The 16,992-nt window shown below is 51.7% G+C and overlaps 2 protein-coding genes across 2 annotated transcripts in view; both read right to left on the bottom strand.

The window, feature by feature from the left end:
• LOC139673811 (zinc finger protein 850-like) overlaps window positions 1–16,992 on the bottom strand; it is a 685,564-nt gene that overhangs the window by 541,287 nt on the left and 127,285 nt on the right. The gene's annotated exons all lie outside the window — the stretch shown is intronic.
• LOC139674250 (olfactory receptor 14A16-like) lies at window positions 4,657–5,580 on the bottom strand. The gene has a single exon (XM_071560437.1). The coding sequence runs from the start codon at window positions 5,578–5,580 to the stop codon at window positions 4,657–4,659; it is 924 nt and encodes a 307-aa protein (XP_071416538.1).

The following is a 16,992-nucleotide window of genomic DNA, read 5'->3' on the forward strand; positions in this document are numbered from 1 at the left end:
GGGCTGTGCTCTCAAAAGGGCCAGAGCAATCTGAGAGGTTCTGGGGTCCTTGGAAAAGGCAGATGCCAAGCCCATCTTTAAGAGGAGCAAAATGAGAATGGGGAGAATTACAGGCTGCCCATCAAGCCTCTCTATCACTGCCCTTCCCAGATGGACAGGGGAGAGAGAATAAGGTGGAAAATGACTCATGGGTTGGGATAAGGTACTTTACTAAAGCAAAAGCCAAATTTTGCACCCAAACAAAAAAAGAAAAAAATAACCAGGTTTTTTTTCTACTCCCCATCATCAGTGATGTCTGGCCATGTCCCAGCAAGCCAGGCTTTAGCACACGGAGCAGCTGCTCAGCAGGCAAACATTGGAAACAATGAATACCCCCCTTCCTCCTCCTGTCCTCATCTTTTATATCTGAGCTGACATCCCATGATCTGGAATATCCCTCTGGTCAGTCTGGCTCAGTTGGCCTGGCTGTGTCCCTTCCCAGGATCTCGCCCTCAGTTGGGGAAGGAACGTTGCAGTGCTGGGGCTGTGCCAGGTCTGCTCAGCAGTAGCCAAAACATTGGTGTGTTCTCAGCACCTTTCCAGCTCCCAACACAAAGCACAGCACTGGGAGGGCTGCTGTGGGGAAATGAGCTCCAGCTCAGCCAGACCCAGAATATTTCCACAGTGTTCGGTGCTGTCCCAGGATTGCTTTAGTTCTGTGAGGCCCTGCAGTGTCCAGGTGACATCCTGGTTCCCTGAGGTTCCACAGTGTGACAATGACCCCTTGATTCTATGAAGTTAAAAACTGTCTCAAGACCCCTCTTGTTCCAAGAGGCCCCACATGTCACAATGAACCCTTTGGTTCCATGAGCTCTGCAGTGTCCCAGGATACCTTTGGTTCCTTCAGGCCCTGCAGTGTCCCAATGGCCCCTTGTTTCCATGAGTTTCCACAGTGTCCCAGGGTCCCTTTGGTTCCTGAGAGAAGATTGCCGGGGATAAAATGAGGAGCATCAAGTTATATTCACATCCCAACAGAAGTTGCAATGGTACACAAATTATAGGTAAAGGTCCATCAGGAGTGTTGGCACAGTCAGTGTTTCAACACTCTCAGCATTACCTGAACCTGATTTTACCTCACCAAAATCATAGAATCACAGAATCATAGAATAGATTGGGTTGGAAAAGCCTTCCAAGATCACCAAGTCCAACCCTTGGTCCAACTCCAGTCCCTTTACCAGATCATGGCACTCAGGGGCACGGCCAATCTGCGTTTAAAACCTCCGGGGATGTGGAATCCACCCCCTCTCTGGGCAGCCCATTCCAATGCCTGAGCACTCTCTATGCAAATAATTTTTTTCTGCTCTCCAACTTCAATTTCCCCTGGCAGAGCTTGAGCCCATCGTGCCCCCTTGTCCTATTGCTGAGTGCCTGGGAGAAGAGACCAACCCCCACATGTCCAGAACTTCCCTTCAGGAAGTTCTAGACAGCGGTAAGATCGCCCCTCAGCCTCCTCTTCTCCAGGCTGAACACCCCCAGCTCCCTCAGCCTCTCCCCACAGCACTTGTGCTCCAGTCCCTTCTCCAGCCTCGTTGCTCTTCTCTGGCCCCGCTCCAGCCCCTGAATATCGTTCCTGGACTGAGGGGCCCAGAACTGAACACAACACTCAAGGTGTGGCCTCCCCAACGCAGAGTCCAGGGGAAGGGTCACTGCCCTGGACCTGCCGGCCACGCTAGTTTTTGTCCAGCATAGGATCCCACTGGCTGTCTTGGCCACCTGGGCACATTGTTGGCTCATGTTGAACTTCCTGTCAGTCAGTCCCCCCAGGTAGCTTTCTGCCTGGCTGCTCTCCAGCCACTCTGTGCCCAGCCTGGAGCGCTGCAGGGGGTTGATGTGGCCAAAGTGCACAAATCTTTCATCTCTGTTGGCCAAGCCCCCCTTCCCTCCCCCAAATATCCCATCCCTTTTGTCCCAGTTCCTCCTGACCTCCCCAAATCCTTCAGCTGGATGGGCTCAGATCTGTGATGCCCTTCACGACCCCTGAGCATCTGCCTGCCCAGCTTGGCCACTATGTTCTGGGATCACACCTGACAGCCCAGCCCCCAAGGGGACAGGATGTTCTGCTGTGCTGGAGAGGACCCTCCTCAGCCTGGCCAGCAGTGCTGCAGGGGGGGATTCCGTGTCCCTCCCCAGCTGGTCCTTCCTGCCCAGCAGCTCCTGCTCCAGAAGGACTCACAGACACTCTGGGGGACTTTTCATACTTGGGTCCTTGAGCTGCCCTGGGGCATCTCTGGGGCAGTGGCCAACTCTGTGACTGCTCTGGGAAGTCATGGCCTGAAGCCAGGAGTGTGGGTTTTAGGAGATAGTTGAAACCTCTGCAGACAAGAAATCCTGGTAATTGTTGAAGACTTCCTTGCCTGTCATTATGATGTGCTGTTTATTTTTAATTTCAAGGGTTTTTTCATAATTTTCTTTTTACTGACCACACCACACACTTGTTCTATTAATCTGATTCACTCACTGTTTATCTGAAAATATTTGTGCAGCTATTTATCAGAGTACTTTTCCTACCAGTGTTTTGAATGCAGAAACATTGCTCAGAGGAGCTACTGAACTTCTCTGGGATGGTTTCATATCCCTAATTTTGCCTCTTCTGTTCTTCCTCTCCCAATTTGCCTTCCAAGATCTCTCCAAGCTGTGTGTGCTTGGGAATGTTTTCACAGTCCTGAGCTCTGGGCCATGTCAAAGGGGACAAATGCACCTTCTGGAGAACACTGTCACTCCTGCTCACAGAGCCTCTCTGACTGCACAGGGGAGATTCCCCCAGGCTGTTTCCTGGTGTGGGATAAAGGGACATAAAGGCAGAGGACAGGCATGGAGGAGACATGGACATTTGCAATGGGCATGCTCAAGGATGGTGAGATGAATGTCCCTGGGACAGGGAGGTTGTTCCTGCAGTCACACCCAGAAATGTCAGGGCTCTGACAGGTGCCCACACCTGAGCTGGGCTCATGCCCTGCTCACACCCCCAGGGCTGTTCAGAGACACGAGTCCTTCCCTTGCACACACACAGACAGTTCCTGGCAGCAAGTGCAGTGTCTCCCTGGGCTCCTGCTGCCACTGCCCAGGGCTGGAGGCACCTCAGCCCTGCACAGCCCCCACCCTTCACACTGAGAAACTTCACCTCAACACTGGAATTTTCCTCTCCCTGGCCCTTCCCAGTCCAGCCCCTCCCTGGTCCCCCCATCTCCCTGTTCCTGCTCCATCCCAGAAGAGCAGCACAATCATGTCTGGCCCTGCAGAAAGAAATGGAGGCAATGGAGGTGAGGGACAGTGACTCTGTGTCTGGAAAGCTCAGGATATCATCAGCCCAGGCAGCTCCTGCAGCCCCAGTGCCAGCCCCAGATCCCAGGACAGCAGGAGAGAATCAGTCCTGGGGCTACTCCGGCATGGGCCATGGGAGGACTCTGTTTGGCTGTGCTAGTCAGGCTGGGAGGCAGAGCCAGCTGATGGTGGTCCCTGCCACTGACCCCCTGCCACACAAGCTCTTGTGTGGCCATGGAGGGTGCTCAGAGGGGCTCTGCCTTGTTCCAGTGCTGGGAGATGGGTTTGGGGGCTATGTTGGATCTGTCCTATGAGTGTCCAAGAAGAATAAATGAATCACTTAGAAGACTCCTTTCCCTGTACCTGCTGTGTCCCATGAGTTTGCAGAGCTGTTGTTTGTCAGTTCACACTCAGATCTAGAATATTATCTCTGGGTGACTAAACCCTGAACAGGCCTGGGCTCATTGGACTCTATTCACTGCTGACTGCCTGGCACCTGCTGGCACATCCCCTGTGTTTTCATGGCAGTTCCCAAGTCTCTTAAGAAAATATTCACCTGCCATCAGCCCTGTGAGAAACTGTAGAGCCCCAGAAAGGTAAATCAGAAACCATTCACCATCTACATGGGCTCTGGCCACCAACAGACAAAACCTGAACCAGACCTGAGGCCTTGGAAGGCCACACTGAGACCCTGATCTCATCCCACCGAGCCCCTGGAAAACAAGCCAAACAAGGAAAGTCTTTAGAGTCTATTCCTTGAGCATGTTCCTGAGACTGATTTGCAAGAAGCCCAAAGCCTTCCTGCCCTGCCCTCAGGAGATGCCCTTTCCTGATGGAGCTGCTGTTGTGCAGCCCAGCTGTGTCCCAGCTGTCCCTATGGCCTGTCCCTGCCTGTGATCCCAGGATGGACACACAGCAGGATTTGACCAACTTGTCAGAGTACTCAGGCCTTACAGCAATAACAGGGCTGGGAAGGAAAGTGTGAAAGTAGAAACAGCAGCTCTGAAAAGACCAAGCACTGCTGCTCACTGGCAGTGCTGCTGTGCTGGGACGCTTTTCCCCCTCCCCTCTGCCAACATGCACTGTCCTGCAGTGACCTTTAAGAACCTCTGTGAATAAGAATCAAAATAGTTACAACAGAGTCACTTCTTTTGTTTAATTTTTTAGACAGTCTCTGGGTCAAAAACATTAAGGAGAAAAAAAGATTAGAAGGAGATTTATTATCAAATTTCAGTGTGCACAATATTGTGACAAGATGAACCAAATTACCCTGCCAAATCCTGAGAAGGAAGGATGGGCCTGTCAGGAGTTCCATTCTAAAGGCTATGCAGAAGACAACTGGAAGTTTGAAGCTTCTCAAGACCATCCAGTGATCAAATTCTTCACAGCACCCTTGAGTTCCTTGTTCCTCAGGCTGTAGATAAGGGGGTTCAGTGTTGGAGGAACCACTGAGTACAGAACTGCCACCACCACATCCAGGGATGGGAAGGAGATGGAGGGGGGCTTCAGGTAGGCAAACACAGCAGTGCTGATAAACAGGGAGACCACAGCCAGGTGAGGGAGGCACATGGAAAAGGCTTTGTGCCGTCCCTGCTCAGAGGGAATCCTCAGCACAGCCCTGAAGATCTGCACATAGGAGAAAACTATGAAAATGAAACAGCCAAAACCTAAACAGGCAGTAACCACAAGAAGCCCAAGTTCCCTGAGGTAGGAGTGTGAGCAGGAGAGCTTGAGGATCTGTGGCACTTCACAGAAGAACTGGCTCAGAGCATTGCCCTGGCACAGGGGCAGGGAAAATGTATTGGCCGTGTGCAGCAGAGCATTGAGAAAGCCACTGGCCCAGGCAGCTGCTGCCATGTGGGCACAAGCTCTGCTGCCCAGGAGGGTCCCGTAGTGCAGGGGTTTGCAGATGGCAACGTAGCGGTCGTAGCACATGATGGTGAGGAGATAAAACTCTGCTGACACGAAAAATGCAAGCAGAAAGAGCTGTGCAGCACATCCCATGTAGGAGATGGTTGTGGTGTCCCAGAGGGAGTTGTGCATGGCTTTGGGGACAGTGGTGCAGATGCAGCCCAGGTCTGTGAGGGACAGGTTGAGCAGGAAGAAGTGCATGGGGGTGTGCAGGTGGTGGTCGCAGGCTACGGCGCTGATGATGAGGCCGTTGCCCAGGAGGGCAGCCAGGAAGATGCCCAGGAAGAGCCACAAGTGCAGGAGCTGCAGCTGCCGTGTGTCTGCCAATGGCAGGAGGAGGAACTGGCTGATGGAGCTGCTGTTGGACATTTGCTTCCTCTGGATACGGTTATCTGTTGAGGAAGAAAAGGCAGGACTGAGTTAGGCCAGACCATATTAGCAAAATGTATTCGACATTCAGGGTCTCTCTTTTAAGGAAGACCTTTTTGCACCCATCTCCCCTGAGTTCTGGGTTTTTCTGGCTCATGGGGACATTGAGAGCAGGGATCCTGTACTGGGCTCCTGAGGATTCATTCTTGCTGTGCAGTAAGAGGCAACTGAGAACATGGGGTTACATCAAATTAAATGCACTTCTGATGTTTCAAATTGTTTCCAGCATTGCTGGTCACAGCCTGCCCAACTGTGGAACAGAGCTGAGGAAATTTGGTGTATTTTATTTGGTTTCAGTTCAACTTGCCAGGAGTGGGTTTGGATGGCTGAAAACTCTGGAATTTCTAATGTGCTCCAAGTGAAATCTTGTCAGTCCTGAGAGGCAAAGGAATGGTCTCTTACTGGAAAAGAAAAAGAGCTGCTCTGTTCATCAGTCCTGTTGTCAGCTGACCTGTGCTGGCAGCTTGGAGCTGCAGGAGGGTCACACAGAGGAGTCCCCATAAAAAGAAACAAGTCTCATCTTTCCTCAGGGTGCCCCATCTTTCTCCTCCCAGACTGAGACACAGAGGGATCAGTTCAGCTGCCCAAGTGTAGCTGCCCAGAGCAGTTCCATGGATTTAGACCTGAGGTGTCCTTCCCTGGGCTCTGGCTGCTGCAGGGCAATGCACACCTGAGCCCCCACGGGCCTGAGGGCAGAGGCTCTGCTTAGGCTGGGAAAGGAGCCCAGGGAGGAGTTGGTCAGGGGAAGGTGTCTGTGCCACAGGGCCAGCAGGGAGGTGCCCACATGCCCCTTCCCAGCATCTGTGGCAGCAGCTCCCTCTCCCTCCCTGCCTGTCTGTGCTCTGAGGAGCTGTTCCTGCCAGCAGCCACCTCCCTGTGCCCAGCTCAGCTCCCTCCAGTGCTCACACAGCCCATGCCCACCCCACTGCCCAGGGGCAGCTCTGCATGTGCAGGGGCTGAAGAGCAGATCCCAGACAAGCTGAGGTGGCTGGGAAGGGGAAAGTGTTCTGAGTGGATGTGGTTCCTGAGAAGTGCCCTTGGACATGCAGGAGGTGGAGCTGAAGGTGAGAGAAGCCCAGAGCCATTGCAGCTGAAGGACCTGCCCTGCCCTGCTCATTCCTGCCCTGCTCATCCCTGCCCTGCCATGAGGGGGTCACTCCTTCCACCCACACTTTCTCCCTGTAGGGCCATGGGGAGCTACTTGGCTGGGCTGAGCTGACCCTGGCAGGCAGCAGAGTCCCTGCCCCAGTACACAGAGCCCTGGGCTGCAGGACCCTGCCCTGCAGGACAGCCCTGGGCACCCCTGGCTGCACCCCCACCCTCACACCCAACAGCCATCCCTGGGAGAAGGGAACCTTCTTGCCCTGTGCCTCTGATGGTGCAGAAGGCACGTCCTGCTCTGGACCATGTTCTCCTGCTGCACACCAGGAAATCCAGGAGAGCCATCCTGACAGGTCCTGCCAGTGGTAGCATTTGGCAGGTGTAAGAGACACTTCCAGGACCTCACCTGCACTGCTCTGCAGCCAGAGACTTACCCTGGGAAAGTGCTGTGAAGATTCCTCTCTTGATGAGCTCTCACCGTTCCTCCCACTCCAGGACAACTTTAAACTATTTCTCACTTCCCTTGTCTGTCTTTAATGCCTGCAGCTCCTGCCCTGCTCTGCCATATGGCCACCTCCTCTCTACTGAAGAACTGTGGGAGTCCTTCTGAAAGATCCTGGATGCTGTGGGATGTGCCAGCTTTAGGAGATCCTTGCAGGAAGGGAAGGTTAACTTTCCTACAGCCAGAGAATTCTTCTTTCAAATACTGTGAAGGTTTCTCCTGTAATGAGATCTCAGCACTGTCCCAGCCCAGGCTGCCTCTTCTCTGCTGTGCCCTCGGTGTGTGCAGGCAGTGCCCTGAGCCCTGCTGGGCTGTGCACAGGAGCTGCTCCTGGGCAGAGCTGTCTCTCTGCAGCACTGCCCGCTTGCCAGGAGCTCCCTGTGTGCCAGGAGCCCGGCCCAGCTCAGCAGCACAGCAACAGCCCAGGGCATTTAATGACCCTCTGTGGGGTTTGTGTTGTTTACATTAAACTCAGTCCATCAGAGTAAGTTCAAACAACTTCTCAAGAACTCGAATTGACATTGAAACACTGAAGTTTCTTGTAATTCTAATGGGTCTCACTGAGGAACAGGACTGAGAAATTGTCCCCAAATTCCAGTTAGAGCACAAAACTGGAGGCAGTTATGACAGGTATGGACAAGCAAGTCAAAGATGTGTCTCATGCTGAGTTAAACTGGCTGTATTTCAGAATTCAAACATCCTAGTCCTGACCTCCAGCCCCTGAGAAGGGAGATCCATTCCCTCCCTCATTCCTCAGGGCTCTTCCTGGGGCACTGGCATGTGGGATGTCCAATGCCAAGGGCAGGAGGATGGGGTGGCACCTCCCAGGCTGCTGAGCAGGGACAAGGAGGCAATGAGGCCCCAGGGCTGCAAGGCTCACTTGTCTCCTCATGCCATCAGGGGCACACACAGCAGCCATGGCCAAAGGCCTGCACAAGTTGGCTCTCTTGGGGCCTTTCAGCTTCTGCACATCCCTGTCTCCTCTCCAGCCCAGGCTGTCCTACGGTGTCCATGCCCTGCCCCTTTCCCTGCAGGCTGTCGGCATCCCCCGGCTGCCCCACCTCGCTGGCCCCTTCCTGCACTGACATCTCTCCCTCCTCCCTGGCTCTGCCTTGGCACACAAAGTCTTGTGCTGGCCCAGAGCCCTTCTTGGTGATGCTTTGTATCAGAGCACTTGTCTTGAAGGGAAACTCCTTTCTGCATATGTCCAGTATAGACCTTCCCAGATGCCATTGGTGACATTATTTCTTTCTCATTTTATATCTAACTAGAAAAAGAAAAGCTCCACCATCTCTGACACCACCACTGGGACACTGTGGAACCTCATGGAATGAACGGCCCAGTGTGACACTGCAGAGTCTTATTGATACAATGGATTCATTGTCGCTCTGGAACTTTCCTGCACTGACATCGCTCCCTCGTCCCTGGCTCCAGCAATCAGCAGAATTTAACCTACCACTGTGAGAACACAGCTTGGGAAAAGTACTAATTCTCTAAGTTTTGTTAAGTGAACCTTGATATGCTTTGATGAACAAAGCCTGGGATAGAAAGATGTACTGTTGATGTTGGACATCTGGAATGCAGAATTTATGGACCACAAGGACTTGCAGAAACCAGTAGATGAAGAAGATGGCTAACAAGGACTTAGTAGATGTGATGGAAAGTCCCAACCAGGAGAAAAAGACTAAAAATATGGACTAATTAGCAAAGAGAGGGAGAAGTCCATAACCAATAGAAGATAAAAATTAATTCAATATTAATTCAAAATTAGTTCAATAAAATTATGTCATTTAGAACCAATGAACATTGATTTGTTTGTTTGCTAAAAATTTATAAATAGGTGAAAAAGTGATGCATTGGTGTCTGTGTGAAAGGATTTCTGTTGGACACACACACAGCACTGGGAATAAAGTGATTCCTTCCATTCTAACACCAAACATGCAGTGTTAGGGGGTTTTATTACCCCAATCATTTCAGAGGGGTTTGGCAACAGCAAGAGCAGGTTTTGATTAATATCTTGTCTCCAAGTTGCTGGGGCCCAATTGCTTCCCCATGAGGCTCCTGTAGCAGAAGTGGCTTTGCAGAGCCCAGCAAGAAAGAACACCCTTAACCAGCAGCTCTGCAGTGCTGCCCACCAGGCTGGGCTGGCAAGGGAGGGCTCCTGGCCATGGACTGGCAGGACCTGCTGCTGCCAAGATGCATTTGGGGTTTCAGGCTCTCACTGGCAGAGGTGCAACCAAGTCACTCTGAGTTGTGCCCGTGGCCTTCGATGTGCTGGGGCTGGCCTGGGGCTTTTCCTGCAGTGGGATGTGCCCTGGTCCTGGCACAGGAAAGGCAGTTCCTCCCCCAGCAATCTGCTCCTTCTGCATGTCAGGCCCCCACTCACTGCCCCTCACTCTGCTCAGTGTTTGCCTTGGCTCGTGGGTGCAATGATCAGATCTGCTTGAGTGTTCTGAGGCACAACCCAACACCTACTGCCTTCTGCACCCACAGCATAAGAAATGTCATTTTCTATGGGGCTGGACCTGATGGGTGTTTGCATTACTGACTTTAATTTCCACTTTTTGAAAATTACCTTTTCCCCAACTGGGTCAAGATGTTGGGCTCTTTCACAGTTGCCTGAAGTAACTCAGAATCATAGAGTGTCCTGAGTTTCAGGGACCTTCAAATATCATCTAGATCCAACCTCTGTGACATGAACAGGGGCACCTTGCACTAGACTGTGTTGCCCAAGAGCTCTGCCCAGCCTGGCCTTGAACACTCCAGGGATGGGGCATCCACAGCTTCTCTGGGAAACCTGTGCTAGGACCCTCAGAGGGAAAGATTTCTTCCTAATACCTCATCTAAACCTTCTGATTCAGTCATTCCCCCTTTTCCTGTCACTCCAGGCCCTGGTAAATAGTCTCTCTCCATCTTCTATTTTGTTCTTCAAGGTACTGAAAGGCCACAGTTAGGCCACCCCAAAGGTTCCCTTCTCCCAGCCAAACAATCCCAGCTCTCTCAGCCTTCCCTCATGGCACAGCTGCTCCATCCCTCTGATCATCTTGGTGCCTCCTCTGGACTCGCTCCACCAGCTCCATGTCCTTGCTGTGCTGGGACCCCAGAGCTGGAGGCAGCACTGCAGGTGGGGTCTCACCTGAGAGGGCAGAGGGGCAGAATCCCCCTCCCCTGCTGCCCAGGCTGCTTTGGAGACAGCCCAGGACACCACTGGTCACCACTTGCCTTGCTGACCAAAGATCCAGTAACACATCCCGGCTGGAAAGGCCTCCTATTTCCTGGGTCAGGAAGTTTTGCCCCATGCATTCCAGGAGTCTCCTGCAGTGCCCAGAGCCCTCTATGCTGCTTTCCCAGGAGATGTCAAGCAGGTTCCCTCAGCAGGACAAGGCCCTGTGATCTTGATGCCTCCTGTGAGGTCCAGGTGAGAACATTCCCACCTATTTCTTCTAAACCAGAGTCACACATCCTGTACCCTGGAGGGGATGGAAAGGAAAAGTGATTTGATGATTTAGGGAGTCTTACAGGAAGCCACTGTAACAGATGTGTGAGATAAGTGCAAAGCTGATCATCCAAACCCCAGGGGTGTCACTGACACTGGTCACTGCTCCCCTGTGTCAGGTGAGAGAGCTCCACCTGAGAAACCTCACAGAGCTCCTTGTGTGAGGTGGGGCAGGGGCAGTGATGGGCAAGAAGGGTTTAACTGGGGCACTGGGAACTTTCCCTTCCAGAGGGAAGAAAATGATAAGCTTTTAATATTCTTTTTAGTTCTTCTCCTTGTCTTACAGGAATACAAATTCCTGATACTCTTATGTAGTTTCCCTGGGACCCTCTGCCCAGGCTCCATCTGCAGCTCCAAAGGGCTCCTGATGTCCTGCAGCTCCTCTGTGACAGCTGCCAGTGCCAGGCAAGGACCTCAAATACACCTGAGCCTCCAGCAGCACTGGGTACTGATGGTCAGTCAGTGCAGCTCAGCCTGAAACCCAAACAGTGTCCTTCAATATCTTGATTTTTCAGTAACCTCTTTCTGTCAATTGAAATGATTCAATACTTTCAATGAAATGTCAATACAATTTCTGCCATGTCAGAATGTGAATTTTCAGGATGTGTGTTGATTGCAGGAGAGGATTTATCAGAATCATAGAGGTGATGAGTCATTGCATCATAGAATCACTTGGGTTGGAAAAGCCCTCCAAGGTCACCCAGTCCAACCATAACTCAGCACTGCCAAGTCCACCAATGTCCCCAGGTCCACATCCCAGGTCCCTGGGAGTGTTTCACTGACAACAAGGAGAATTTTGAGTGGGCACCTTTACACACACAGATATTGTTGTGTTCACACATCTCTGCCTGTGTTTGTGTGTGTGAATTGACTGTGATGTGAATGTTGTTATTGTGAATCTATAATTGAGTCACGGTTGAGATTGCAGCAAATTCTGTGTAATCCCTTGATAAGTGTTACATTGGTCAATGATTAAGTGCTATTAATCCCTTTTCCCCCTTTTGTATGCAAACCCTTTGCTTTCTGACCCTCTTCCATCCTAAGTCTCTGTGTAAATCATCCCCTTTCCTTCAGAAATATATGGGCTTTTTGAGGTTCACATTGAAATTTTCCTTGTTATATAAACTACCAAACTCCAATTACTACAGGTCTTTAAGAGTTGTAGACAAATAAAGGAAGAGAAATATTTTTTTCTTCTGTGTTTTAATGAGCCCCACTGTGTATTTGGAGATGAGTCCATGATTCTCAGGAAGTGAGAGAAGATTGAAAAAGTGGCTCAAGAAGTCAGAAGGAAAACTCCAAGTCCCTTGAAGCATCAATGGCCCCACTGAGGGCAGACACTGACAAAGCCTCCCCAGGGACTCCTTAGAGCAGATCCTTGGAGGCCCTTATTGCAGGGAGACAAAGGCTCTGTGCAGGCACCTGCAATGCTGAGAAAACCCTGGGCTGGTTGGAGGAAGCACAAAGGCCAAGGCCTGAGCCCCAGGCCCTGGGACAGCAGGTCCTGTCCCTCACAGGTGGCTCAGGGCTGTTTGTGGGGCAGTGGGATGGGAGGGGGAGGAACAACAAAAGTTCAAATCTGTGCAACCCCTCCCAACCTCCTCAGGGATGGGTGTGGGAGAAACAAAGTCCAGAACCTCAAAATAAAGTTCTTTCTGCTGTTCTCAGTGGCAGAGGCAGCTGCCAGAGCCCAGGGGACAAAGGCCTGGGTGTCTTTGTGCCTTCCAGCCCTGCCGGAGCCCTTGGCCATCTGTCCTGCAGCCTGTCCTGCCCTGTCCCTGCTGCTCCTCTGGCCTTGCAGGCTGCACACACCCATCCTGCTTTGCCACCAGCCCTCCCAGCAGCATTTCTGTGCCCTCACTGATGTCTTTGCACCATCTCTGGCTGTTCCCTGGAACACAAAGCCATGGGATGATACTGACTCATTCTTGGTGAAACCTTGCACCACAAGGCTCCTCTGTGTGTGACATTTCTTTTTCCTCCCTTCCACTCAGAAACTCCTAAGCTGCACTTTGTGACTTTCTTTCTCTTTCCAGTACCAAGAAAAGTTCTGTCATCCTGGCAGAATCACAGAATATGCTTAGTTGGAAGAGGTCTGTAAGGATAATCAAGTCCAAGACTTAGCCCTGCACAGGACCATCCATAGGAGTGAAACCATGTGAGGATCATCCAAACCCTCCTTGAGCTCTGTCAGGCTTGGTGCTGTGACCAGTGCCCCAGGGAGCCTGTCGAATGCCCAACCAGATCTTCCTTGGACCGTCTCCAGTTCTTCCTCATTCCTCCACAATGGGGAACCTCACAGACACATCAGTCCAGATGTGTTACCCCAGTGCTCATTCAAAGGGGGTGACACCTCCCTTGTCTGGGTGGCCACACTCCCCCAAGGCAGCCCCATGTCCTGTTGTCCTTATTAACTTTGATCCTGAGCCCCTGTGCCACACGACATCCTTCACACAGCCCAGGCCCTTCTCCTCGGGGTCACTCCAGAGCTGTTCAGGTCCCTGCCCTCATCTCTGGGTCATTGTGCCCCCAGGGCAGGACTGGCCTCTTTGCCTTCCAAAACTCCAGCAGGTTTGTGTTGCCAGAGCCCAGAGCTCCTCAGGGCCCCTGAGAGGGACTCTCAGCTGGGGCAGCTCTCAGGGTGTGTGCACAGGTGGCTCAGCTGCCTCTGGGTGCCCAAGGCTGCTGCTGCCTGTCAGGGAGGTGACAGATGTGACCTGGCTGCCCCCTCTCAGCTATGGGCTCCCTGGAGATGCTGAGGCCGAGCTGAGTCCTCACAGCATTGCCACCCATCTGCTCCTTGTGTGCCATGAGCTGATCAGGTCCAGGTCACCTCACTTTCCTCTCCAACACCTTGTGCCTGCTCTGGGCCCTCAAGGTCCTTGTCCTGCTCCCAAGGGCTGTTTGGGAGTAGTTAATGGTCAAGGGTTGGGGTTTAGAGCTCAGGGTAGGCATTAGGCAGAAGTTTAGGGATGTTTGGGGTTCTGCTGACAGTGTGTGGTTCATGATTAGGGGGAAAAATTTTTGGTCTGGGTTAGGATTAAAGATTGGGGGTTTCATAATAATACTGCAGGTGTAGGTTTGGGATGGGCATTAGAGTACAAATAAGAGTCTGGAGTGCTGGGTTTGGCCTTTTCCTTCGAGGTCAGATTGAGATTGGGATTAGAGCAGTGGATTCCTTTGAATGGGAGTAGCAGCACTTTTAGGTTGGGGCTTGAGATCAGAAATTGGGTAAAGGTCTGTCAGAAGTATTTTCAAAGTCAGTGTTTCAGAACCCTCAGCATGACCTGAACCTGTTTTGTCATCATCAAAATGTTTCCTCTCTGTTGTCCAAGCTCCTCTTTCCTTCCCCAATTATCCCAGTTCCTCGCAGTCTCCCCAGAACTCCCATCTGGATGGGCTCAGCTTTGTGATGACACTGTGCAACCTCATGGAGTCAAAGGGCCATTGTGACATGCTGGACCTCATGGACAAAATAACTGAAATGTTTCAGAACCTTATGGAATCAAGGGGTCATTTTGACACTGCTGGGTGTCATGGAAATAAAGGAACCCCGGGACACTGAGGAGCCTTTTCAAATCAAGGGGCAGTTGTGGCACCACAGGGCCTGATGGAGCCAAAGGAACTGAGGGATGCTGTTCAGCCTCATGAAATCAAGATGCCATAGGGACACTGGAACCTCATGGGATTAAGGGGCCATTGTGACATGCAGGGAAACTCATGGAAGAAAAGGGACCCTGAGTCATTTCAGAACCTCAGGAACAAAGGGGGCACTGGGACCCCAGAACTCCATGGGATCAGCAGACCCGCTGCCTCCCCCCCACTGCCACATGAACCAGAGTCGCGGCTCTGCCGCCCCTTGGGCCCCTCTGGAGTCAGCGTTTGCTTCAGCAGCACAACTTGTCTCATATGAGGCATTTTCCAGATTTTGCTTTGTCTCCTCTTTCCTGTGGTTTTACTTTTTGTTCTTTGTTCCTCCAGGGGGGCAAAGGGGAATGGGAAGCACATGTTGATCAGCATTTCTATCTGTACAAAAAAGGGAGTTGGGACAAGGGTGGGGGAGAAATAAAAGCTATTTCTCTCTCTCTCTGTTGTTGGTTTGAACTGTTCCCTTGGTATTGTTGCTTTTGCTGCTGTATTTCTGGTCACCAAAATTATTTCTTTCATTTAATACTTCCTTGTATTTTGTCTCTGTGTATTTGTGGGGAAGAAAAGGGGAAAGAGTTCATTTTATTGGAGTTCCCATTCCAATATTGGTCTTTAAACCAAGGTTGGTTGCTCAAGGGCTCCCTGAAATTGGTATCATGCACAAAGGATTTGAAAATGCAGTTTGTCCCATTGGACAGAGAGATAATAAAAATGTTCTGTATTGGTGGTCAAGGGCTGGTCACTGAGGGATCTCACCAGGAAGTTGCTGCCAAGAGGACTCTGTACCATTACTTTTATTTGACACTTCTCGTTCAGCCAAATTCCCACCTATCACACGTTCCACTTCTTTAGTCCAGCTGTCACCAATCTGGCCATAAGGAGACTATGGGAGACCATGTCAAAGGCCTTGCTAAAGTTTGGGTACACAATGTCCCTTTCTTTTACCTCCCAAAAGGATTCTGCAATCTCTTCCCTTGTCCTTCCCATGCCTGGAAATGGCTGCAGGAGGACTTGCCATATCCCCTTCTCTGTTGAGCCTGACCAGTCTGGAACTCTCCCAATCCTCCCTCCTGCCCTGTTTGCAAACTGCTTCCATGTCTGCCTTTCTGAAGTCCCCAGAAATGTCTGGGATGGCTCTGGCCTTTCCAAGGGGTTTGAGAGAGGTCTCACAATGACACTGCCCATCATTCCCAATATCCCTGGCACCAAAGACCTTTTCCATATCCCACAGTTCCAGTTCAGTGCCCAGAACACAACACAGGCCTGTCCAGCTCCTTGGAGCCATTCAGAAGGGAGGCAGCAGGGATTTCTTCCTACAGACCCACCACTCCAATGGTCTCTCTGTGCACTCCATGGCTGTCCTGAGCATTTTCCCTGGTGCCTCCCTGCCCTGAATGTTTCTGGCCATCAGGCTGTAGGTGAGGGGGGTGAGCAGGTGCATGAGGATGATGTAGAGCAAGGGCTGTGTGAAACTATCCCAGGAGGGCTGTGCTGGGCAAGGATGGGGATGCTGCAGAAAACAGTGGCCCTGGTGAGGTGAGAGGAGCAGGTGGAGAGACCTTGTGGCTGCCTGTGCTGGGCAGGAGCTGCCCCAGGATGGCAGCTCTGAAGCACACACAGGATGCTCCTGTAAATGGAAAAGGAAGACTGGAGCTAAAAATCAGGCTGGGAAAGCAGAGCAAGAGTGTCATGGTGTCACTGCAGGAGAGTTCCAGCACCTCGACCAGGCCACAGAAGACGTGATGCAGAAAGTCAGGGCCACAAACAGTGTGTGGGACAAAAAGGACACCATGACTGTGGATGACAGAACTCCCTCGAGCCAGGGTGTGGCTCTGCTGGAGACAACCCTTCCAGTCCATGAGTCTTGCAGACAGCAGGACTGGCAAACAGCCCAGTGCTGGTCAGGGGATGTGGCCACCAGCAGGAAACACTCTGTATGTGCCAAAGGTACAGGAAATGGCAGGGACAGTGCTGGGAGAAGAGACTGTGCTCTCCCCAGCCAGGGGACCCTCGGGGTAGTGGAACTGTGGCAGGTTTGAAAGTTTTCCTCTTGCAGCCTCATGATGGGGCTGTTCCCAACAGAGTCATGGGGCAGGTCATGAGGGAGACAAGATTTTCTGAAGGTTGTGGAGAGTCCTCATTTCAAACAGTAAAAACTCCATGGATGATGTCTGAATTTCCTAATCCCTTTTATCAATGGAAATATTTATTCTTCCCTTTACCTTCTTTATCTCCCTTAATCTTCATGTCCCCTCTCCCCTGCTTGGACACCTGTGACTGAGAGCATTTGTTTCTCTGTTGGGTGCTCACTGAAGCTGTGCAGGCAGCTCAGAGGGGTGACCCATGGAGGTGTGTGTGCCTCTGGCTGCATCCCACTGCCCAGCTTTGCTCTGTGCTCTGGGAAAGGGCAGGAATGCTGCCTGCTGGAGGGCAAAGCTGCTCCTGCCTGCAGAGCCCTTTCTGCCTGCACAGGGGAAATGCTGCCCAGCCAGGCTGGTTTCCTGCTGGGCAGGGAAAGGGATCGGCCAGAAGGCAGGGCAGGGGGACAGAACAGACAGGGACATGTCCAGTGTATTTGAGGACGCAGGTGGGAGAAATCTTATTG

Source organism: Pithys albifrons, chromosome 7, assembly GCF_047495875.1.
Source record: "Pithys albifrons albifrons isolate INPA30051 chromosome 7, PitAlb_v1, whole genome shotgun sequence".
NCBI classification, from domain to species: Eukaryota; Metazoa; Chordata; class Aves; order Passeriformes; family Thamnophilidae; genus Pithys; species Pithys albifrons.